The sequence below is a fragment of the Heterodontus francisci genome, chromosome 28, assembly GCF_036365525.1.
Source record: "Heterodontus francisci isolate sHetFra1 chromosome 28, sHetFra1.hap1, whole genome shotgun sequence".
NCBI classification, from domain to species: domain Eukaryota; kingdom Metazoa; phylum Chordata; class Chondrichthyes; order Heterodontiformes; family Heterodontidae; genus Heterodontus; species Heterodontus francisci.
The window spans coordinates 5,044,204-5,070,596 of record NC_090398.1 but is presented as its reverse complement, the minus strand read 5'-3'; the positions used below and the strand labels follow the sequence as shown (position 1 = coordinate 5,070,596).

The 26,393-nt window shown below is 52.6% G+C and overlaps 1 protein-coding gene across 1 annotated transcript in view; it reads right to left on the bottom strand.

Moving 5' to 3' along the window:
• LOC137385197 (aldehyde dehydrogenase family 3 member B1-like) overlaps window positions 1–25,783 on the bottom strand; it is a 195,388-nt gene extending 169,605 nt beyond the window's left edge. Inside the window, exons 1-3 of the mRNA XM_068060185.1 lie at window positions 25,622–25,783; window positions 24,699–24,809; window positions 16,947–17,067 (exon numbers count right to left, since the gene is read on the bottom strand). Coding sequence (XP_067916286.1) covers window positions 16,947–17,067; window positions 24,699–24,809; window positions 25,622–25,783 — 394 coding nt within the window. The remainder of the gene's footprint in view (window positions 1–16,946; window positions 17,068–24,698; window positions 24,810–25,621) is intronic.
• Between the last annotated feature and the right edge of the window lie 610 nt (window positions 25,784–26,393).

The following is a 26,393-nucleotide window of genomic DNA, read 5'->3' as shown; positions in this document are numbered from 1 at the left end:
TGTTTTTATTTGTTACTGGGATTTTGGGCATCGTTGGATTTTGGGCATCCAACCCATCCTGAGACCAACAAACACACAGCAAGATCCCAGGCTCAAACTCCTTCCTGAGACTAACACACACACAGCAAGATCCCAGGCTCAAACCCCTTCCTGAGACTAACACACACACACAGCAAGATCCCAGGCTCAAACCCCATCCTGAGAGTAACATACACACAGAGAGATCCCAGGCTCAAACCCCATCCTGAGACTAACACACACACAGCAAGATCCCAGGCTCAAACCCCATCCTGAGACCAACAAACACACAGCAAGATCCCAGGCTCAAACCCCTTCCTGAGACTAACACACACACACAGCAAGATCCCAGGCTCAAACCCCATCCTGAGAGTAACATACACACAGAGAGATCCCAGGCTCAAACCCCATCCTGAGACTAACACACACACAGCAAGATCCCAGGCTCAAACCCCATCCTCAGACTAACACACACACAGCAAGGTCCCAGGCTCAAACCCCATCCTGAGACTAACACACAAACAGCAAGATCCCAGGCTCAAACCCCTTCCTGAGACTAACACACACACACACAGCAAGATCCCAGGCTCAAACCCCTTCCTGAGACTAACACACACACAGCAAGATCCCAGGCTCAAACCCCATCCTGAGACAAACACACACACAGCAAGATCCCAGGCTCAAACCCCATCCTCAGACTAACACACACACAGCAAGATCCCAGGCTCAATCCCATTCCTGAGAATAACAAACACACACAGCAAGATCCCAGGCTCAAGCCCCTTCCTGAGAACAACAAACACACACAGCAAGAGCCCAGGCTCAATCCCCATCGTGAGACTAACACACACACAGCAAGATCCCAGGCTCAAACCCCTTCCTGAGACTAACACACACACAGCAAGATCCCAGGCTCAAACCCCATCCTGAGACGAACAAACACACACAGCAAGATCCCAGGCTCAAACCCCTTCCTGAGACTAACACACACACAGCAAGATCCCAGGCTCCAACCCCATCCTGAGACTAACACAGACACAGCAAAATCCCAGGCTCAATCCCCTTCCTGAGAGCAAAAAACACACAGCAGGATCCCAGGCTCAAACCCCTTCCTGAGACGAACACACACACAGCAAGATCCCAGGCTCAATCCCCTTCCTGAAACTAACACACACACAGCAAGATGCCAGGCTCAACCCCTTCCTGAGACTAACACACACGCACAGCAAGATCCCAGGCTCAAACTCCTTCCTGAGACTAACACACACACACAGCAAGATCCCAGGCTCAAACCCCATCCTGAGACTAACACAGACACAGCAAGATCCCAGGCTCAAACCCCATCCTGAGACTAAAACACACAGCAAGATCCCAGGCTCAATCCCCTTCCTGAGACTAACACACACACACAGCAAGATCCCAGGCTCAAACCCCTTCCTGAGACTAACACACACACACAGCAAGATCCCAGGCTCAAACCCCTTCCTGAGACTAACACACACACACAGCAAGATCCCAGGCTCAAACCCCATCCTGAGACTAAAACACACAGCAAGATCCCAGGCTCAATCCCCTTCCTGAGACTAACACACAGAAACAGCAAGATCACAGGCTCAATCCCCTCCCTGAGAGTAACAAACACACAGCAAGATCCCAGGCTCAATCCCCTTCCTGAGAGAAAAAAACACACAGCAGGATCCCAGGCTGAAACCCCTTCCTGAGACTAACAAACACACAGCAAGATCCCAGGCTCAATCCCCTTCCTGAGACTAACACACACACACAACAAGATCCCAGGCTCAAACCCCATCCTGAGACTAACACACACAGCAAGATCCCAGGCTCAATCCCCTTCCTGAGACTAACACACACACACAGAGCAAGATCCCAGGCTCAAACCCCATCCTGAGACTAACACACACACAGCAAGATCCCAGGCTCAAACCCCTTCCTGAGACTAACACACACACAGCAAGATCCCTGGCTCAAACCCCTTCCTGAAACTAACAAACACACAGCAAGATCCCAGGCTCAATCCCCTTCCTGAGACTAACACACACACACAGCAAGATCCCAGGCTCAAACCCCATCCTGAGACTAACACACACAGCAAGATCCCAGGCTCAAACCCCATCCTGAGACTAACACACACAGCAAGATCCCAGGCTCAAACCCCATCCTGAGACTAACACACACACACAGAGCAAGATCCCAGGCTCAAAACCCTTCCTGAGACTAACACACAAACAGCAAGATCCCAGGCTCAAACCCCAACCTGAGACTAACACAGACACAGCAAGATCCCAGGCTCAAACCCCTTCCTGAGACTAACACACACACGTCAAGATCCCAGGCTCAAACCCCTTCCTGAGACGAACACACACAAGGCAAGATCCCAGGCTCAAACCCCTTGCAGAGACTAACACACACACAGCAAGATCCCAGGCTCAAACCCCTTCCGGAGACTAACACACACACAGCAAGATCCCAGGCTCAAACCCCATCCTGAGACTAAAACACACACAGCAAGATCCCAGGCTCAATCCCCTTCCTCAGACTAACACGCACACAGCAAGATCCCAGGCTCAATCACCTTCCTGAAACTAACACACACACACAGCGAGATCCCAGGCTCAAACCCCATCCTGAGACTAACACACACACAGCAAGATCCCAGGCTCAAACCCCATCCTCAGACGAACACACACACAGCAAGATCCCAGGCTCAATCCCCTTCCTGAGACTAACACACACACACAGCAAGATCCCAGGCTCAAACCCCTTCCTGAGATTAACACAGACACAGCAAGATCCCAGGCTCAAACCCCTTCCTGAGACTAACACACACACACAGCAAGATCCCAGGCTCAAACCTCATCCTGAGACTAACACACACACAGCAAGATCCCAGGCTCAAACCCCAGCCTGAGACTAACACACACACAGCAAGATCCCAGGCTCAATCACCTTCCTGAGACTAACACAGAAACAGCAAGATCCCAGGCTCAAACCCCATCCTGAGACGAACACAGACACAGCAAGATCCCAGGCTCAAACCCCTTCCTGAGACTAACACACACACAGCAAGATCCCAGGCTCAAACCCCTTCCTGAGACGAACACACACACGGCAAGATCCCAGGCTCAAACCCCATCCTGAGACTAACACAGACACAGCAAGATCCCAGGCTCAAACCCCTTCCTGAGACTAACACACACACGTCAAGATCCCAGGCTCAAACCCCTTCCTGAGACGAACACACACACACGGCAAGATCCCAGGCTCAAACCCCTTGCAGAGACTAACACACACACAGCAGGATCCCAGGATCAAACCCCATCCTGAGACTAAAACACACACAGCAAGATCCCAGCCTCAATCCCCTTCCTGAGAATAACAAACACACACAGCAAGATCCCAGGCTCAAACCCCTTCCTGAGACTAACACACACACACAGCAAGATCCCAGCCTCAATCCCCTTCCTGAGAATAACAAACACACACAGCAAGATCCCAGGCTCAAACCCCTTCCTGAGACTAACTCACACACAGCAAGATCCCAGGCTCAAACCCCATCCTGAGACTAACACACAAACAGCAAGATCCCAGGCTCAAACCCCTTCCTGAGACTAACACACACACACAGCAAGATCCCAGGCTCAAACCCCTTCCTGAGACTAACACACACACAGCAAGATCCCAGGCTCAAACCCCATCCTGAGACAAACACAGACACAACAAGATGCCAGGTTCAAACCCCTTCCTCAGCCTAACACGCACACAGAAAGATCCCAGGCTCAAACCCCATCCTGACACTAACACACACACACAGCAAGATCCCAGGCTCAAACCCCATCCTGAGACTAACACAGACACAGCAAAATCCCAGGCTCCAACCCCATCCTGAGACTAACACAGACACAGCAAAATCCCAGGCTCAATCCCCTTCCTGAGAGCAAAAAACACACAGCAGGATCCCAGGCTCAAACCCCAGCCTGAGACTAACACACACACAGCAAGATCCCAGGCTCAATCACCTTCCTGAGACTAACACACACACAGCAAGATCCCAGGCTCAAACCCCATCCTGAGACGAACACAGACACAGCAAGATCCCAGGCTCAAACCCCTTCCTGAGACTAACACACACACAGCAAGATCCCAGGCTCAAACCCCTTCCTGAGACGAACACACACACGGCAAGATCCCAGGCTCAAACCCATTGCTGAGACTAACACACACACAGCAAGATCCCAGGCTCAAACCCCATCCTGAGACTAACACACACAGCAAGATCCCAGGCTCAAACCCCTTCCTGAGACTAACACACACACAGCAGGATCCCAGGCTCAAACCCCATCCTGAGACTAAAACACACACAGCAAGATCCCAGCCTCAATCCCCTTCCTGAGAATAACAAACACACACAGCAAGATCCCAGGCTCAAACCCCTTCCTGAGACTAACACACACACACAGCAAGATCCCAGCCTCAATCCCCTTCCTGAGAATAACAAACACACACAGCAAGATCCCAGGTTCAAACCCCTTCCTCAGCCTAACACGCACACAGAAAGATCCCAGGCTCAAACCCCATCCTGAGACTAACACACACACACAGCAAGATCCCAGGCTCAAACCCCATCCTGAGAGTAACATACACACAGAGAGATCCCAGGCTCAAACCCCAGCCTGAGACTAACACACACACAGCAAGATCCCAGGCTCAATCCCATTCCTGAGAATAACAAACACACACAGCAAGTTCCCAGGCTCAAGCCCCTTCCTGAGAACAACAAACACACACAGCAAGAGCCCAGGCTCAATCCCCATCCTGAGACTAACACACACACAGCAAGATCCCAGGCTCAAACCCCTTCCTGAGACTAACACACACACAGCAAGATCCCAGGCTCAAACCCCATCCTGAGACTAACAAACACACACAGCAAGATCCCAGGCTCAAACCCCTTCCTGAGACTAACACACACAAGGCAAGATCCCAGGCTCCAACCCCATCCTGAGACTAACACAGACACAGCAAAATCCCAGGCTCAATCCCCTTCCTGAGAGCAAAAAACACACAGCAGGATCCCAGGCTCAAACCCCTTCCTGAGACGAACACACACACAGCAAGATCCCAGGCTCAATCCCCTTCCTGAAACTAACACACACACAGCAAGATGCCAGGCTCAAACCCCTTCCTGAGACTAACACACACGCACAGCAAGATCCCAGGCTCAAACCCCTTCCTGAGACTAACACACACACACAGCAAGATCCCAGGCTCAAACCCCATCCTGAGACTAACACAGGCACAGCAAGATCCCAGGCTCAAACCCCATCCTGAGACTAAAACACACAGCAAGATCCCAGGCTCAATCCCCTTCCTGAGACTAACACACACACACAGCAAGATCCCAGGCTCAAACCCCTTCCTGAGACTAACACACACACACAGCAAGATCCCAGGCTCAAACCCCTTCCTGAGACTAACACACACACACAGCAAGATCCCAGGCTCAAACCCCATCCTGAGACTAAAACACACAGCAAGATCCCAGGCTCAATCCCCTTCCTGAGACTAACACACAGACACAGCAAGATCACAGGCTCAATCCCCTTCCTGAGAGTAACAAACACACAGCAAGATCCCAGGCTCAATCCCCTTCCTGAGAGAAAAAAACACACAGCAAGATCCCAGGCTCAATCCCCTTCCTGAGACTAACACACACACACAGCAAGATCCCAGGCTCAAACCCCATCCTGAGACTAACACACACAGCAAGATCCCAGGCTCAATCCCCTTCCTGAGACTAACACACACACACAGAGCAAGATCCCAGGCTCAAACCCCTTCCTGAGACTCACACAGACACAGCAAGATCCCAGGCTCAAACCCCTTCCTGAGACTAACACACACACAGCAAGATCCCAGGCTCAAACCCCTTCCTGAGACTAACACACACACACAGCAAGATCCCAGGCTCAAACCTCATCCTGAGACTAACACACACACAGCAAGATCCCAGGCTCAAACCCCAGCCTGAGACTAACACACACACAGCAAGATCCCAGGCTCAATCACCTTCCTGAGACTAACACAGAAACAGCAAGATCCCAGGCTCAAACCCCATCCTGAGACGAACACAGACACAGCAAGATCCCAGGCTCAAACCCCTTCCTGAGACTAACACACACACAGCAAGATCCCAGGCTCAAACCCCTTCCTGAGACGAACACACACACGGCAAGATCCCAGGCTCAAACCCCATCCTGAGACTAACACAGACACAGCAAGATCCCAGGCTCAAACCCCTTCCTGAGACTAACACACACACGTCAAGATCCCAGGCTCAAACCCCTTCCTGAGACGAACACACACACGGCAAGATCCCAGGCTCAAACCCCTTGCAGAGACTAACACACACACAGCAAGATCCCAGGCTCAAACCCCTTCCGGAGACTAACACACACACAGCAAGATCCCAGGCTCAAACCCCATCCTGAGACTAAAACACACACAGCAAGATCCCAGGCTCAATCCCCTTCCTCAGACTAACACGCACACAGCAAGATCCCAGGCTCAATCACCTTCCTGAAACTAACACACACACACAGCGAGATCCCAGGCTCAAACCCCATCCTGAGACTAACACACACACAGCAAGATCCCAGGCTCAAACCCCATCCTCAGACTAACACACACACAGCAAGATCCCAGGCTCAATCCCCTTCCTGAGACTAACACACACACACAGCAAGATCCCAGGCTCAAACCCCTTCCTGAGACTAACATACACACACAGCAAGATCCCAGGCTCAAACCCCTTCCTGAGACTAACACACACACACAGCAAGATCCCAGGCTCAAACCCCATCCTGAGACTAAAACACACAGCAAGATCCCAGGCTCAAACCCCATCCTGAGACTAACACACAGACACAGCAAGATCACAGGCTCAATCCCCTTCCTGAGAGTAACAAACACACAGCAAGATCCCAGGCTCAATCCCCTTCCTGAGAGAAAAAAACACACAGCAGGATCCCAGGCTGAAACCCCTTCCTGAGACTAACAAACACACAGCAAGATCCCAGGCTCAATCCCCTTCCTGAGACTAACACACACACACAGCAAGATCCCAGGCTCAAACCCCATCCTGAGACTAACACACACAGCAAGATCCCAGGCTCAATCCCCTTCCTGAGACTAACACACACACACAGAGCAAGATCCCAGGCTCAAACCCCTTCCTGAGACTAACACAGACACAGCAAGATCCCAGGCTCAAACCCCTTCCTGAGACTAACACACACACGGCAAGATCCCAGGCTCAAACCCCTTCCTGAGACGAACACACACACGGCAAGATCCCAGGCTCAAACCCCTTGCTGAGACTAACACACACACAGCAAGATCCCAGGCTCAAACCCCTTCCGGAGACTAACACACACACAGCAAGATCCCTGGCTCAAACCCCTTCCTGAAACTAACAAACACACAGCAAGATCCCAGGCTCAATCCCCTTCCTGAGACTAACACACACACACAGCAAGATCCCAGGCTCAAACCCCATCCTGAGACTAACACACACAGCAAGATCCCAGGCTCAAACCCCATCCTGAGACTAACACACACACACAGAGCAAGATCCCAGGCTCAAACCCCTTCCTGAGACTAACACACAAACAGCAAGATCCCAGGCTCAAACCCCATCCTGAGACGAACACAGACACAGCAAGATCCCAGGCTCAAACCCCTTCCTGAGACTAACACACACACGTCAAGATCCCAGGCTCAAACCCCTTCCTGAGACGAACACACACACGGCAAGATCCCAGGCTCAAACCCCTTGCAGAGACTAACACACACACAGCAAGATCCCAGGCTCAAACCCCTTCCTGAGACTAACACACACACAGCAAGATCCCAGGCTCAAACCCCATCCTGAGACTAAAACACACACAGCAAGATCCCAGGCTCAATCCCCTTCCTCAGACTAACACACACACAGCGAGATCCCAGGCTCAAACCCCATCCTGAGACTAACACACACACAGCAAGATCCCAGGCTCAAACCCCATCCTCAGACGAACACACACACAGCAAGATCCCAGGCTCAATCCCCTTCCTGAGACTAACACACACACACAGCAAGATCCCAGGCTCAAACCCCTTCCTGAGACTAACACAGACACAGCAAGATCCCAGGCTCAAACCCCTTCCTGAGACTAACACACACACAGCAAGATCCCAGGCTCAAACCCCAGCCTGAGACTAACACACACACAGCAAGATCCCAGGCTCAAACCCCATCCTGAGACGAACACAGACACAGCAAGATCCCAGGCTCAAACCCCTTCCTGAGACTAACACACACACAGCAAGATCCCAGGCTCAAACCCCTTCCTGAGACTAACTAACAGGCAGCAAGATCCCAGGCTCAAACCCCATCCTGAGACTAACACACACATAGCAAGATCCCAGGCTCAAACCCCTTCCTGAGACGAACACACACACAGCAAGATCCCAGGCTCAAACCTCTTCCTGAGACGAACACACACACAGCAAGATCCCAGGGTCAAACCCCATCCTGAGACTAACAAACACACAGCAAGATCCCAGGCTCAAACCTCTTCCGGAGATGAACACAGACACAGCAAGATCCCAGGCTCAAACCCCTTCCTGAGACTAACACACACACGGCAAGATCCCAGGCTCAAACCCCTTCCTGAGACGAACACACACACGGCAAGATCCCAGGCTCAAACCCCTTGCTGAGACTAACACACACACAGCAAGATCCCAGGCTCAAACCCCTTCCGGAGACGAACACACACACAGCAAGATCCCAGGCTCAAACCCCATCCTGAGACTAAAACACACACAGCAAGATCCCAGGCTCAAACCCCATCCTGAGACTAACACACACACAGCAAGATCCCAGGCTCAAACCCCTTCCTGAGACTAACACACACACAGCAAGATCCCTGGCTCAAACCCCTTCCTGAAACTAACAAACACACAGCAAGATCCCAGGCTCAATCCCCTTCCTGAGACTAACACACACACACAGCAAGATCCCAGGCTCAAACCCCATCCTGAGACTAACACACACAGCAAGATCCCAGGCTCAAACCCCATCCTGAGACTAACACACACACACAGAGCAAGATCCCAGGCTCAAACCCCTTCCTGAGACTAACACACAAACAGCAAGATCCCAGGCTCAAACCCCATCCTGAGACGAACACAGACACAGCAAGATCCCAGGCTCAAACCCCTTCCTGAGACTAACACACACACGTCAAGATCCCAGGCTCAAACCCCTTCCTGAGACGAACACACACACGGCAAGATCCCAGGCTCAAACCCCTTGCAGAGACTAACACACACACAGCAAGATCCCAGGCTCAAACCCCTTCCTGAGACTAACACACACACAGCAAGATCCCAGGCTCAAACCCCATCCTGAGACTAAAACACACACAGCAAGATCCCAGGCTCAATCCCCTTCCTCAGACTAACACACACACAGCGAGATCCCAGGCTCAAACCCCATCCTGAGACTAACACACACACAGCAAGATCCCAGGCTCAAACCCCATCCTCAGACGAACACACACACAGCAAGATCCCAGGCTCAATCCCCTTCCTGAGACTAACACACACACACAGCAAGATCCCAGGCTCAAACCCCTTCCTGAGACTAACACAGACACAGCAAGATCCCAGGCTCAAACCCCTTCCTGAGACTAACACACACACACAGCAAGATCCCAGGCTCAAACCTCATCCTGAGACTAACACACACACAGCAAGATCCCAGGCTCAAACCCCAGCCTGAGACTAACACACACACAGCAAGATCCCAGGCTCAAACCCCATCCTGAGACGAACACAGACACAGCAAGATCCCAGGCTCAAACCCCTTCCTGAGACTAACACACACACAGCAAGATCCCAGGCTCAAACCCCTTCCTGAGACTAACTAACAGGCAGCAAGATCCCAGGCTCAAACCCCATCCTGAGACTAACACACACATAGCAAGATCCCAGGCTCAAACCCCTTCCTGAGACGAACACACACACAGCAAGATCCCAGGCTCAAACCTCTTCCTGAGACGAACACACACACAGCAAGATCCCAGGGTCAAACCCCATCCTGAGACTAACAAACACACAGCAAGATCCCAGGCTCAAACCTCTTCCGGAGATGAACACAGACACAGCAAGATCCCAGGCTCAAACCCCTTCCTGAGACTAACACACACACGGCAAGATCCCAGGCTCAAACCCCTTCCTGAGACGAACACACACACGGCAAGATCCCAGGCTCAAACCCCTTGCTGAGACTAACACACACACAGCAAGATCCCAGGCTCAAACCCCTTCCGGAGACGAACACACACACAGCAAGATCCCAGGCTCAAACCCCATCCTGAGACTAAAACACACACAGCAAGATCCCAGGCTCAAACCCCATCCTGAGACTAACACACACACAGCAAGATCCCAGGCTCAAACCCCTTCCTGAGACTAACACACACACAGCAAGATCCCTGGCTCAAACCCCTTCCTGAAACTAACAAACACACAGCAAGATCCCAGGCTCAATCCCCTTCCTGAGACTAACACACACACACAGCAAGATCCCAGGCTCAAACCCCATCCTGAGACTAACACACACAGCAAGATCCCAGGCTCAAACCCCATCCTGAGACTAACACACACACACAGAGCAAGATCCCAGGCTCAAACCCCTTCCTGAGACTAACACACAAACAGCAAGATCCCAGGCTCAAACCCCATCCTGAGACGAACACAGACACAGCAAGATCCCAGGCTCAAACCCCTTCCTGAGACTAACACACACACGTCAAGATCCCAGGCTCAAACCCCTTCCTGAGACGAACACACACACGGCAAGATCCCAGGCTCAAACCCCTTGCAGAGACTAACACACACACAGCAAGATCCCAGGCTCAAACCCCTTCCTGAGACTAACACACACACAGCAAGATCCCAGGCTCAAACCCCATCCTGAGACTAAAACACACACAGCAAGATCCCAGGCTCAATCCCCTTCCTCAGACTAACACACACACAGCGAGATCCCAGGCTCAAACCCCATCCTGAGACTAACACACACACAGCAAGATCCCAGGCTCAAACCCCATCCTCAGACGAACACACACACAGCAAGATCCCAGGCTCAATCCCCTTCCTGAGACTAACACACACACACAGCAAGATCCCAGGCTCAAACCCCTTCCTGAGACTAACACAGACACAGCAAGATCCCAGGCTCAAACCCCTTCCTGAGACTAACACACACACACAGCAAGATCCCAGGCTCAAACCTCATCCTGAGACTAACACACACACAGCAAGATCCCAGGCTCAAACCCCAGCCTGAGACTAACACACACACAGCAAGATCCCAGGCTCAAACCCCATCCTGAGACGAACACAGACACAGCAAGATCCCAGGCTCAAACCCCTTCCTGAGACTAACACACACACAGCAAGATCCCAGGCTCAAACCCCTTCCTGAGACTAACTAACAGGCAGCAAGATCCCAGGCTCAAACCCCATCCTGAGACTAACACACACATAGCAAGATCCCAGGCTCAAACCCCTTCCTGAGACGAACACACACACAGCAAGATCCCAGGCTCAAACCTCTTCCTGAGACGAACACACACACAGCAAGATCCCAGGGTCAAACCCCATCCTGAGACTAACAAACACACAGCAAGATCCCAGGCTCAAACCTCTTCCGGAGATGAACACACACACAGCAAGATCCCAGGCTCATTCCCCTTCCTGAGACAAACAAACACACAGCAAGATCCCAGGCTCAATCACCTTCCTGAGACTAACACACGCACAGCAAGATCCCAGGCTCAATCCCCATCCTGAGACGAACACACACACAGCAAGATCCCAGGCTCAATCACCTTCCTGAGACTAACACACACACAGCAAGATCCCAGGCTCAAACCCCCATCCTCACACTAACACACACACAGCAAGATCCCAGGCTCAATCCCCATCCTGAGACTAACACACACACAGCAAGATCCCAGGCTCAAACCCCTTCCTGAGACTAACACACACACAGCAAGATCCCAGGCTCAAACCCCATCCTGAGACTAACACTCACAGCAAGATCCCAGGCTCAAACCCCATCCTGAGACCAACAAACACACAGCAAGATCCCAGGCTCAAACCCCATCCTGAGACTAACACACACACACAGCAAGATCCCAGGCTCAAACACCATCCTGAGACTAACACACACACACAGCAAGATCCCAGGCTCAAACCCCTTCCTGAGACTAACACACACACAGCAAGATCCCAGGCTCAAACCCCATCCTGAGATCAACAAACACACAGCAAGATCCATGGCTCAAACCCCATGCTGAGACTAACACACAAATAGCAAGATCCCAGGCTCAATCACCTTCCTGAGACTAACACACACACAGCAAGATCCCAGGCTCAAACCCCATCCTGAGACTAACACACACACAGCAAGATCCCAGGCTCAATCCCCTTCCTCAGACTAACACACACAGCAAGATCACAGGCTCAATCCCCTTCCTGAGATTAACACACACACAGCAAGATCCTAGGCTCAAACCCCATCCTGAGACTAACACACACACAGCAAGATCCCAGGCTCAAACCCCATCCTGAGACCAACACACACACAGCAAGATCCCAGGCCCAATCCCCTTCCTGAGATTAACACACACGCAGCAAGATCCCAGGCTCAAACCCCATCCTGAGACTAACACACACACACAGCAAGATCCCAGGCTCAAACCCCATGCTGAGACTAACACACACACAGCAAGATCCCAGGCTCAAACCCCATGCTGAGACTAACACACATACAGCAAGAACCCAGGCTCAAACCCCTTCCTGAGACTAACACACACACAGCAAGATCCCAGGCTCAAACCCCTTCCTGAGAATAACAAACACACGCAGCAAGATCCCAGGCTCAATCCCCTTCCTGAGAGAAAAAAACACGTAGCAAGATCCCAGGCTCAAACCCCATCCTGAGACTAACACACACACAGCAAGATCCCAGGCTCAAACCCCTTCCTGAGACTAACAAACAGGCAGCAAGATCCCAGGCTCAAACCCCATCCTGAGACTAACACACACACAGCAAGATCCCAGGCTCAAACCCCATCCTGAGACTAACACATACACAGCAAGATCCCAGGCTCAAACCCCATCCTGAGATCAACAAACACACAGCAAGATCCATGGCTCAAACCCCATGCTGAGACTAACACACACATAGCAAGATCCCAGGCTCATTCCCCTTCCTGAGACAGACAAACACACAGCAAGATCCCAGGCTCAATCCCCATCCTGAGACTAACACACACAAAGTAAGATCCCAGGCTCAAACCCCTTCCTGAGACTGACACACACTCACAGCAAGATCCCAGGCTCAAACCCCTTCCTGAGACTAACACACACACACAGCAAGATCCCAGGCTCAAACCCCATGCTGAGACTAACACACACACAGCAAGATCCCAGGCTCAATCCCCTTCCTGAGACTAACAGACACACACAGCAAGATCCATGGCTCAAACCCCATGCTGAGACTAACACACACACAGCAAGATCCCAGGCTCAAACCCCATCCTGAGACTAACAAACACACAGCAAGATCCCAGGCTCAAACCTCTTCCGGAGATGAACACACACACAGCAAGATCCCAGGCTCAATCACCTTCCTGAGACTAACACACACACAGCAAGATCCCAGGCTCAAACCCCCATCCTCACACTAACACACACACAGCAAGATCCCAGGCTCAATCCCCATCCTGAGACTAACACACACACAGCAAGATCCCAGGCTCAAACCCCTTCCTGAGACTAACACACACACAGCAAGATCCCAGGCTCAAACCCCATCCTGAGACTAACACTCACAGCAAGATCCCAGGCTCAAACCCCATCCTGAGACCAACAAACACACAGCAAGATCCCAGGCTCAAACCCCATCCTGAGACTAACACACACACACAGCAAGATCCCAGGCTCAAACACCATCCTGAGACTAACACACACACACAGCAAGATCCCAGGCTCAAACCCCTTCCTGAGACTAACACACACACAGCAAGATCCCAGGCTCAAACCCCATCCTGAGATCAACAAACACACAGCAAGATCCATGGCTCAAACCCCATGCTGAGACTAACACACAAATAGCAAGATCCCAGGCTCAATCACCTTCCTGAGACTAACACACACACAGCAAGATCCCAGGCTCAAACCCCATCCTGAGACTAACACACACACAGCAAGATCCCAGGCTCAATCCCCTTCCTCAGACTAACACACACAGCAAGATCACAGGCTCAATCCCCTTCCTGAGATTAACACACACACAGCAAGATCCTAGGCTCAAACCCCATCCTGAGACTAACACACACACAGCAAGATCCCAGGCTCAAACCCCATCCTGAGACCAACACACACACAGCAAGATCCCAGGCCCAATCCCCTTCCTGAGATTAACACACACGCAGCAAGATCCCAGGCTCAAACCCCATCCTGAGACTAACACACACACACAGCAAGATCCCAGGCTCAAACCCCATGCTGAGACTAACACACACACAGCAAGATCCCAGGCTCAAACCCCATGCTGAGACTAACACACATACAGCAAGAACCCAGGCTCAAACCCCTTCCTGAGACTAACACACACACAGCAAGATCCCAGGCTCAAACCCCTTCCTGAGAATAACAAACACACGCAGCAAGATCCCAGGCTCAATCCCCTTCCTGAGAGAAAAAAACACGTAGCAAGATCCCAGGCTCAAACCCCATCCTGAGACTAACACACACACAGCAAGATCCCAGGCTCAAACCCCTTCCTGAGACTAACAAACAGGCAGCAAGATCCCAGGCTCAAACCCCATCCTGAGACTAACACACACACAGCAAGATCCCAGGCTCAAACCCCATCCTGAGACTAACACATACACAGCAAGATCCCAGGCTCAAACCCCATCCTGAGATCAACAAACACACAGCAAGATCCATGGCTCAAACCCCATGCTGAGACTAACACACACATAGCAAGATCCCAGGCTCATTCCCCTTCCTGAGACAGACAAACACACAGCAAGATCCCAGGCTCAATCCCCATCCTGAGACTAACACACACAAAGTAAGATCCCAGGCTCAAACCCCTTCCTGAGACTGACACACACTCACAGCAAGATCCCAGGCTCAAACCCCTTCCTGAGACTAACACACACACACAGCAAGATCCCAGGCTCAAACCCCATGCTGAGACTAACACACACACAGCAAGATCCCAGGCTCAATCCCCTTCCTGAGACTAACAGACACACACAGCAAGATCCATGGCTCAAACCCCATGCTGAGACTAACACACACACAGCAAGATCCCAGGCTCAAACCCCATCCTGAGACTAACAAACACACAGCAAGATCCCAGGCTCAAACCTCTTCCGGAGATGAACACACACACAGCAAGATCCCAGGCTCAAACCCCTTCCTGAGACTAACAAACAGGCAGCAAGATCCCAGGCTCAAACCCCTTCCTGAGACTGACACACACACACAGCAAGATCCCAGGCTCAAACCCCTTCCTGAGACTAACACACACACACACACAGCAAGATACCAGGCTCAAACCCCATCCTGAGACTAACAAACACACAGCAAGATCCCAGGCTCAAACCCCTTCCTGAGATTAACACACACAGCAAGATCCCAGGCTCAAACCCCATCCTGAGACTAACACACACACAGCAAGATCCCAGGCTCAAACCCCATCCTGAGACCAACAAACACACAGCAAGATCCCAGGCTCAAACCCCATGCTGAGACTAACACACACACAGCAAGATCCCAGGCTCAATCCCCATCCTGAGACTAACACACACACAGCAAGATCCCAGGCTCAAACCCCTTCCTGAGACTTACACACACACAGCAAGATCCCAGGCTCAAACCTCTTCCGGAGATGAACACACACACAGCAAGATCCCAGGCTCAAACCCCTTCCTGAGACTAACAAACAGGCAGCAAGATCCCAGGCTCAAACCCCTTCCTGAGACTGACACACACACACAGCAAGATCCCAGGCTCAAACCCCTTCCTGAGACTAACACACACACACACACAGCAAGATACCAGGCTCAAACCCCATCCTGAGACTAACAAACACACAGCAAGATCCCAGGCTCAAACCCCTTCCTGAGATTAACACACACACAGCAAGATCCCAGGCTCAAACCCCATCCTGAGACTAACACACACACAGCAAGATCCCAGGCTCAAACCCCATCCTGAGACCAACAAACACACAGCAAGATCCCAGGCTCAAACCCCATGCTGAGACTAACACACACACAGCAAGATCCCAGGCTCAATCCCCATCCTGAGACTAACACACACACAGCAAGATCCCAGGCTCAAACCCCTTCCTGAGACTTACACACACACAGCAAGATCCCAGGCTCAAACCCCTTCCTGAGACTAACACACACACAGCAAGATCCCAGCCTCCAATCCAATCCTGTGTGTGGGCCTCAGGATGGGGATGGAGTCTGGGATCTTGCTGTGTTTATGGGGGGCTCAGGATGGGGATGGAGCCTGGATCATGCTACTCAATGTTAGGCTCAATATCGATATGGTGGGGATGGAGACTGTGATCTTGCTGTGTGTGTGTTGGACTCAGGATGGGGATGGAGCCTGGGATCTTGCTGTGTCTTTTTTGTGTTCATGATGGGGATGAAGTCTGGGAACTTGCTGTGTCTGTGTTGGGCTCAGGATGGGGATGAAGGCTGGGATCTTGTTGTGCATGTGTTGTGCTCAGGATGGGTCTGTGGCCTATTACTGACCTGCAGCAATGGCACCAATGAGAGGCATGAGCAGCAGCTGTATGGGATAATTCCAGGCAGCGATAATGAGAGTCACTCCGAATGGCTCCTTCTGGATAAAACACTGATCCAGCCTGGTGACCTAGTGCACAGCAAGAGGCAAATAGAATTCCCGGGTCACTGAGGGCACAGCAAGAGGCAAATATCATTCCCTGGTTACCACAGACACTGGGTTAATACATATAGATGACCGGCATTTCCACTGGTGAACCCGGATGCTGTCCGTGTGAATCTGTGCTCCCTTTCCCTGAAGTGGGTGCTGAAATCCTGCTCCAAGACTCCTGTGGGAATGTTTCCTCGGGACCCCTCATGTTCCTGACAGGAACAGGCTGAAGTTGACATACCAGTCGCGCAGTGTCAATGAATGTGTGGGAATCGGAAAGTTTCCCGATCCAGTCTGGAGTCAGACAGGGCTGTCCTCTCTCCCTGGTCTTGTTTGTTTGCTGTATTGAACCCTTTGCTGAGTCTATTAGGAAGGATGCGAGTATAAGAGGGGTGACAATCCCAGGTAGTGGAGGCACTCAGGTGAAAACCTCCCTGTACATGGATGACGTCGCAGTCTTCTGCTCGGATCCGCTGTCCGTGCGCAGACTGATGAGCATCTGCGACCAGTTTGAACTGGCCTCGGGAGCCAAAGTTAACCATGGCAAGAGTGAGGCCATGTTCTTTGGGAACTGGGCTGACCGATCCTTTGTCCCCTTCACCGTCAGGTCAGACTACCTGAAGGTGCTGGGGATATGGTTCGGAAGGGCCGGGGGGTGTGTCTGATACCAGTGGCGAGCTCGCTGTACAATGTGTCTTTGGGGATCCTGCCATCTTCCATGTGGCTCACATGGCCAAGCCATCTCGAGCGCCGCTGACTCAGTAGTGTGTATAAGCTGGGGATGTTGGCCGCCTCGAGGACTTCTGTGTTGGAGATACGGTCCTGCCACCTGATGCCAAGTATTCTCCGGAGGCAGCGAAGATGGAATGAATTGAGACGTCGGTCTTGGCTGACATACGTTGTCCAGGCCTCGCTGCCATAGAGCAAGGTACTGAGGACACAGGCTTGATACACTCGGACTTTTGAGTTCCGTGTCAGTGCGCCATTTTCCCACACTCTCTTGGCCAGTCTGTACATAGCAGTGGAAGCCTTTCCCATGCGCTTGTTGATTTCTGCATCTAGAGACAGGTTACTGGTGATAGTTGAGCCTAGGTAGGTGAACTCTTGAACCACTTCCAGAGCGTGGTCGCCAATATTGATGGATGGAGCATTTCTGACATCCTGCCCCATGATGTTCGTTTTCTTGAGGCTGATGGTTAGGCCAAATTCATTGCAGGCAGCCGCAAACCTGTCGATGAGACTCTGCAGGCACTCTTCAGTGTGAGATGTTAAAGCAGCATCGTCAGCAAAGAGGAGTTCCCTGATGAGGACTTTCCGTACTTTAGACTTCGCTCTTAGACGGGCAAGGTTGAACAACATGCCCCCTGATCTTGTGTGGAGGAAAATTCCTTCTTCGGAAGACTTGAACGCATGTGAGAGCAGCAGGGAGAGGAAGATCCCAAACAGTGTAGGTGCGAGAATACAGACCTGTTTCACGCCACTCAGGATAGGAAAGGGCTCTGATGAGGCACCGCTATGCTGAATTGTGCCTTTCATATTGTCATGGAATGAGGTGATGATACTTAGTAGCTTTGGTGGACATCCGATCTTTTCTAGTAGTCTGAAGAGACCACGTCTGCTGACGAGGTCAAAGGCTTTGGTGAGATCTATGAAAGCAATGTAGAGGGGCATCTGTTGTTCGCGGCATTTCTCCTGTATCTGGCGAAGGGAGAACAGCATGTCAATGGTCGATCTCTCTGCTCGAAAGCCACACTGTGCCTCAGGGTAGACGTGCTCAGCCAGCTTCTTGCCCTTGAGCCAACTTTAAGGGCATTTAAGTGGTCATTGGATAGACATATGGATGTAAATGAAATAGTGTAGGTCAGATGATTGGCGCAACATCGAGGGCCGAAGGGCCTGTACTGCGCTGTAATATTCTAATTCTAATTCTAATTCTAATTCTGGAGCCTGTTTAAAGCGACTCGAGCAAAGACTTTCCCCACTATGCTGAGCAGGGAGATTCCACGGTATTTGTTGCAGTCACCGCGGTCACCTTTTGTTTTTATAGAGGGTGATGATATTGGCATCGCGCATGTCCTGTGGTACTGCTCCCTTGTCCCAGCCGTTAGAAATTGCCCCTAGTGTAGGTAAGTGTTAGGGACATATAGGGACAGGTGAGGATGTGGTAGGAATATGGGATTAGTGTAGGATAAGTATAAATGGGTGGTTGTTGGTCAGCACAGACTCGGTGGGCCGAAGGGCCTGTTTCAGTGCTGTATCTCTAAATAAATAAATAAAAAGAGGAAAAGGCAGCAGATTCCAGACGGATACAGAATCTTCCATCTTCCCAGTGCAGTGCAGCACAGAAGCAGGATCTGGATAGCCAGTGAAGTCAGGAATTTGAAGCCAGATTTCGGAGCTCAGGAGGTGCAGTTTGTACCAGCATTCATCAGCGGCTCTCATGGCACAGGTGATGTGAACTTCCTCGAGGTCCTTCACTCAGACAATGATACCATCAGGTAATGTCTGGAGCGAGGGTACGTCCAGGAGCTCTTGTATTTGTCTCTCTGACGAAACAGGATGTTTGTTATGATCAGGCCAGGTTCAAGGCATTTCCTCAGAAAGACTCTGCTGGAATTGGCTCTGCCAACACCATCCTTGTCAGTCACACCTTTCCAAAGGTTTTTGTCTCCCTCCCAACTCTGGCACTGAGGTCTCCGAGGAGCATCAGCTTGTCTTCCTTGGGAACACGGGACAGCAAGTGATCAAGACTGGAGTCCAATTCCTCTCGGACCTCATCTGTTGCTTGTCGGTTCGGGGCGTGACTGCGGATGACTGTGGCGTGCTGTTTCTGGGTTAGGGTGAGCTGGAGGATCCTGAGACCCCAACAAGGGGGCTCGCTGAGGCAGTCAGCTCGGTGATTATTTCTGGTGAAGTCGAGCCCGTGGAGTTGGTTCTCTTCATCGACTTTACCTTCCCAGAAGGAGGTGTATCCACCACATTGTTCCTCGAAGCTGACCATCTTCCGCCCACTGTATCTCACTCAGGGCAGCGAGATCAATGTTGTAACAGCAGAGTTCTCGGGCTATGATAGCGTTCTGACGTTCAGGTCTGTCCCTGCTGCGATTGTCCTGGTATTCCAGCTCCCCAAGTTCATTTAGAGGGGGTGGAAGTTGCCTGTGCTCGGGTTCTTTTAACATGACCAGACTCATGGTGTACAGGGCTGCAGTGACCAGACTCATGGTGTGCAGTGACCAGACTCGTGGTGTACAGTGACCAGGCTCGTGGTGTACAGTGACCAGACTCATGGTGTACAAGGCTGCAGTGACCAGACTCGTGGTGTACAGTGACCAGACTCATGGTGTACAAGGCTGCAGTGACCAGACTCATGGTGTGCAGTGACCAGACTCGTGGTGTACAGTGACCAGACTCATGGTGTACAGGGCTGCAGTGACCAGACTCATGGTGTGCAGTGACCAGGCTCGTGGTGTACAGTGACCAGACCCGTGGTGTGCAGTGACCAGGCTCGTGGTGTACAGTGACCAGGCTCGTGGTGTACAGTGACCAGACGCATGGTGTACAGTGACCAGACTCGTGGTGTGCAGCGACCAGACGCATGGTGTACAGGGCTGCAGTGACCAGACTCATGGTGTGCAGCGACCAGACGCATGGTGTACAGGGCTGCAGTGACCAGACTCATGGTGTGCAGCGACCAGACTCATGGTGTACAGGGCTGCAGTGACCAGACTCGTGGTGTGCAGTGACCAGGCTCGTGGTGTACAGTGACCAGACTCGTGGTGTGCAGTGACCAGGCTCGTGGTGTACAGTGACCAGGCTCGTGGTGTACAGTGACCAGGCTCGTGGTGTGCAGTGACCAGACACGTGGTGTGCAGTGACCAGGCTCGTGGTGTGCAGTGACCAGGCTCGTGGTGTGCAGTGACCAGGCTCGTGGTGTGCAGTGACCAGGCTCGTGGTGTGCAGTGACCAGACTCGTGGTGTGCAGTGACCAGGCTCGTGGTGTGCAGTGACCAGACGCATGGTGTACAGGGCTGCAGTGACCAGACTCATGGTGTGCAGCGACCAGACGCATGGTGTACAGGGCTGCAGTGACCAGACTCATGGTGTGAAGCGACCAGACTCATGGTGTACAGGGCTGCAGTGACCAGACTCGTGGTGTGCAGTGACCAGGCTCGTGGTGTACAGTGACCAGACTCATGGTGTGCAGCGACCAGACTCATGGTGTACAGGGCTGCAGTGACCAGGCTCGTGGTGTACAGTGACCAGACTCGTGGTGTACAGTGACCAGACTCGTGGTGTGCAGTGACCAGACTCGTGGTGTGCAGTGACCAGACTCGTGGTGTGCAGTGACCAGGCTCGTGGTGTACAGTGACCAGACTCATGGTGTGCAGTGACCAGGCTCGTGGTGTACAGTGACCAGACTCATGGTGTACAGGGCTGCAGTCTAACCTGCCCTCCTGTATGTGTTGGAAACATGGACACTGCAGCAGACATCTCAAAGCCCTGTAGAGATATCAGCAGTGGTGCCTCTGCAAGATCATTCAAATTCAGTGGCAGGCCTTCCAGTATCAGTGTCCTCTCTCAGGCCGATATCCCCAGTATCGAGACACTGGCCACCGCTGGTCAGATACATTGTGTGAGGCACATCGTCCACAAGGGTCTCAAAACAAGCTCCACACTCCGAGATCCATCATGGCAAGAAGTTATCAGGCCGAGAGTGGAAACATTACAAAGATGTCCTTCAAGCCTCCCTGGACACAGGAGCAGGGAACATTCATTCCTGATGAATTTATCTCCCTGTTGCCTCAGTTTCCTATTTAAACTGTATATTGAAACCCGAGTAGTTAAATGACCTGCCCAGTGAGGGGAGAGGGAGGGTGAATGAAAGTCTTCTATCGAAATATTACTTTTCGCCAGCACTGGGGTTTTGTGAGGTTTACTCACTACTGTAATGTAGGACACAGCCGCTAATTTCCGCACAGCAAGATCCCAGAAACAGCAAAATGAGAACGACCAGGATAATCTGTTTTTTTGCAAGGTCAGTTAAGGGACAAACACTGGCCCCAGGATAAACTCTCCCTGTCCTAACTTCCAAACAGGAGGCTGGGATCTTCCACATCCAGCCAAACAGGAGGCTGGGATCTGCATTTCATATCTTTATCGGAAAGACCACACCTCTGGAATTGCAGCATTCCCTCAGTACTGCACTGGAGTGTCAGCCTTGAGGGGTTTTTTGTGGTATTCAGACCTTGGAGTGGGATGTGAACTGTGAGGAATTGAGTTCTGTACAGTTTATATTTGTAGTTTTTGACATGGTCTCTGATTCCAAGTTAAACGCAGGTTAAACAATCAATAGTTTGTTTTTTATAAAACCTGTTAAAGCATGTCGGCTGGAAGTTTTTACTTTCAGCTCCAGGAAAACTCTCGAGTGTTAAACCAGAGACAGGTTCTAAAATGCTGGGAGGAATATCTTGTATCTGGAAGTTAATTTAATCTTTTCAGATATAAATCAACTGTGCTTTAACCATTAGTTCAGATTTAGTTGATGTAGGTTTTGGTTTGAGTGTTAACATTTATAAACTGAAATATTGCTCATTTGGTTTTGTTACCGAAATTTAGGGTCAGTTGGTGGATTCGATTCTTGTCGTTTGTGGGTGGTCTCCACGGGGATCATAATAGAGCCCAGAGGTGAGAGGTGGGGGATCAGTCAACGGAGTCACAACTGAAGAGAGATGGAGGGGGAGGGGGAGAGAGAGATGGAGGGGGAGGGGGAGAGAGAGATGGAGGGGGAGGGGGAGAGAGAGATGGAGGGGGAGGGGGAGAGAGAGATGGAGGGGGAGGGGGAGAGAGAGATGGAGGGGGAGGGGGAGAGAGAGATGGAGGGGGAGGGGGAGAGAGAGATGGAGGGGGAGGGGGAGAGAGAGATGGAGGGGGAGGGGGAGAGAGAGATGGAGGGGGAGGGGGAGAGAGAGATGGAGGGGGAGGGGGAGAGAGAGAGAGAGAGATGGAGGGGGAGGGGGAGAGAGAGAGAGAGAGATGGAGGGGGAGGGGGAGAGAGAGAGAGAGAGATGGAGGGGGAGGGGGAGAGAGAGAGAGAGAGATGGAGGGGGAGGGGGAGAGAGAGAGAGAGAGATGGAGGGGGAGGGGGAGAGAGAGAGAGAGAGATGGAGGGGGAGGGGGAGAGAGAGAGAGAGAGATGGAGGGGGAGGGGGAGAGAGAGAGAGAGAGATGGAGGGGGAGGGGGAGAGAGAGAGAGAGAGATGGAGGGGGAGGGGGAGAGAGAGAGAGAGAGATGGAGGGGGAGGGGGAGAGAGAGAGAGAGAGATGGAGGGGGAGGGGGAGAGAGAGAGAGAGAGATGGAGGGGGAGGGGGAGAGAGAGAGAGAGAGATGGAGGGGGAGGGGGAGAGAGAGAGAGAGAGATGGAGGGGGAGGGGGAGAGAGAGAGAGAGAGATGGAGGGGGAGGGGGAGAGAGAGAGAGAGAGATGGAGGGGGAGGGGGAGAGAGAGAGAGAGAGATGGAGGGGGAGGGGGAGAGAGAGAGAGAGAGATGGAGGGGGAGGGGGAGAGAGAGAGAGAGAGATGGAGGGGGAGGGGGAGAGAGAGAGAGAGAGATGGAGGGGGAGGGGGAGAGAGAGAGAGAGAGATGGAGGGGGAGGGGGAGAGAGAGAGAGAGAGATGGAGGGGGAGGGGGAGAGAGAGAGAGAGAGATGGAGGGGGAGGGGGAGAGAGAGAGAGAGAGATGGAGGGGGAGGGGGAGAGAGAGAGAGAGAGATGGAGGGGGAGGGGGAGAGAGAGAGAGAGATGGAGGGGGAGGGGGAGAGAGAGAGAGAGATGGAGGGGGAGGGGGAGAGAGAGAGAGAGAGATGGAGGGGGAGGGGGAGAGAGAGAGAGAGAGATGGAGGGGGAGGGGGAGAGAGAGAGAGAGAGATGGAGGGGGAGGGGGAGAGAGAGAGAGAGAGATGGAGGGGGAGGGGGAGAGAGAGAGAGAGAGATGGAGGGGGAGGGGGAGAGAGAGAGAGAGAGATGGAGGGGGAGGGGGAGAGAGAGAGAGAGAGAGATGGAGGGGAGGGGGAGAGAGAGAGAGAGAGATGGAGGGGAGGGGGAGAGAGAGAGAGAGAGATGGAGGGGAGGGGGAGAGAGAGAGATGGAGGGGAGGGGGAGAGAGAGAGATGGAGGGGAGGGGGAGAGAGAGAGATGGAGGGGAGGGGGAGAGAGAGAGATGGAGGGGAGGGGGAGAGAGAGAGATGGAGGGGAGGGGGAGAGAGAGAGATGGAGGGGAGGGGGAGAGAGAGAGATGGAGGGGAGGAGGAGAGAGAGAGATGGAGGGGAGGGGGAGAGAGAGAGATGGAGGGGAGGGGGAGAGAGAGATGGAGGGGAGGGGGAGGGAGAGAGATGGAAGGGAGAGAGATGGAAGGGAGAGAGATGGAAGAGAGAGAGATGGAAGAGAGAGAGATAGGGAGAAGGAGAGGGAGAGGGGGGAGAGAGAGAGAGAGTGACGGACGTAGAGAAAGAGAGAGAGAGAGAGAGAGAGAGTGACGGACGTAGAGAAAGAGAGAGAGAGTGTGACGGACGAAGTGAGAGAGAGAGAGATGGAGTCGCTCTCGATACTTACAAAGGTTTTCTCCACCATCTCGGCCTCAGCCCAGTTCCTGATGTTATTCTGAGTGTAAATTGCCTCATTTTTGACGAATCCAATCTCAGAAATCATCGCCTCAAACTTACACTGTAAAATATCACAGCAAGGGTCAATGTCAGACAGGTTCTCCCGCAGGGTGACAGGCTCTCCCACAGGGTGACGGGCTCTCCCACGGGGTGACAGGTTCTCCCGTGGGGGGACAGGCTCTCTCACAGGGTGACGGGTTCTCCCGCGGGGTGACAGGTTCTCCCGTGGGGGGACAGGCTCTCCCACAGGGTGACGGGCTCTCCCGCGGGGGGACAGGTTCTCTCACAGGGTGACAGGCTCTCCCGCGGGGTGACAGGCTCTCCCACAGGGTGACGGGTTCTCCCGCGGGGGGACAGGCTCTCCCGCGGGGTGACGGGTTCTCCCGCAGGGTGACAGGCTCTCCCGCGGGGTGACAGGCTCTCCCGCGGGGTGACAGGCTCTCCCACAGGGTGACAGGTTCTCCCGTGTGGGGACAGGCTCTCTCACAGGGTGGCGGGTTCTCCCGCGAGGTGACAGGTTCTCCGTGGGGGGACAGGCTCTCCCACAGGGTGACGGGCTCTCCCGCGGGGGGACAGGTTCTCTCACAGGGTGACGGGCTCTCCCACGGGGTGACGGGCTCTCCCGCAGGGTGACAGGTTCTCCCGCGGGGGTACGGACTCTCCCGCGGGGGGACAGGTTCTCTCACAGGGTGACGGGCTCTCCCGCAGGGTGACAGGTTCTCCCGCGGGGGTACGGACTCTCCCGCGGGGGGACGGGCTCTCCCGCGGGGTGACAGGCTCTCCCGCGGCGGGACAGTCTCTCCCACGGGGTGACAGGCTCTCCCACAGGGTGACAGTGTCTGGGGTTGGAACACAGCAATCATTGACCCTGACCTTGTGCAGATCATTGTAAAGGACATTAAGAAGAGAGGTTTCATTCTCCTGCAGTAATCTGATCAAAGCATTTAACTGACTGATTCGAAACTCCAGAGGACGAGTCTTCCCAGACGTGAAGGTATTCCGTAATCTTAGCAGAGAATCAGCGAAGGTTGTCATTGTTGAGAGTCTCGAGAAGAATTCAGCAGAAAGCTGAAATGATAAAAATCTCACCCATAAGAGAATAATTTTCCACAATCAATCAAAGACCAGTACCACAGGAATGTACCAGTTAGCAGCAGCAGCAGTGGCCATTCAGCCCGTCGAGACTGTTCCACCATTTAATAATATCATAGCTGATGTGCTTGTACAACAAATTCCACACTCCCATCTACCCCGAAAATCATTGATTCCCTTGTCTAACAAGAATCCAGGAAAGTACACAAGGCCGTTCAGCCCATTTAATAAATGCTAGCTCTTTCACAGTTAATCTCACTCCCAGTGTTCCTCCCTCAACATCACAGAAACATTTCCCAAACAACTATTTATTAAAGTAACTTCAGAAATCTATTATTGAAATTGTCCATCTCAGTGTCAGCTCCTGTACGGTCCCTGTGTGTGTGTCTCAGTGTCAGCTCCTGTACGGTCCGTGTGTGTGTGTCTCAGTGTCAGCTCCTGTACGGTCTCTGTGTGTGTCTCAGTGTCAGCTCCTGTACGGTCCGTGTGTGTGTGTCTCAGTGTCAGCTCCTGTACGGTCCCTGTGTGTGTCTCAGTGTCAGCTCCTGTACGG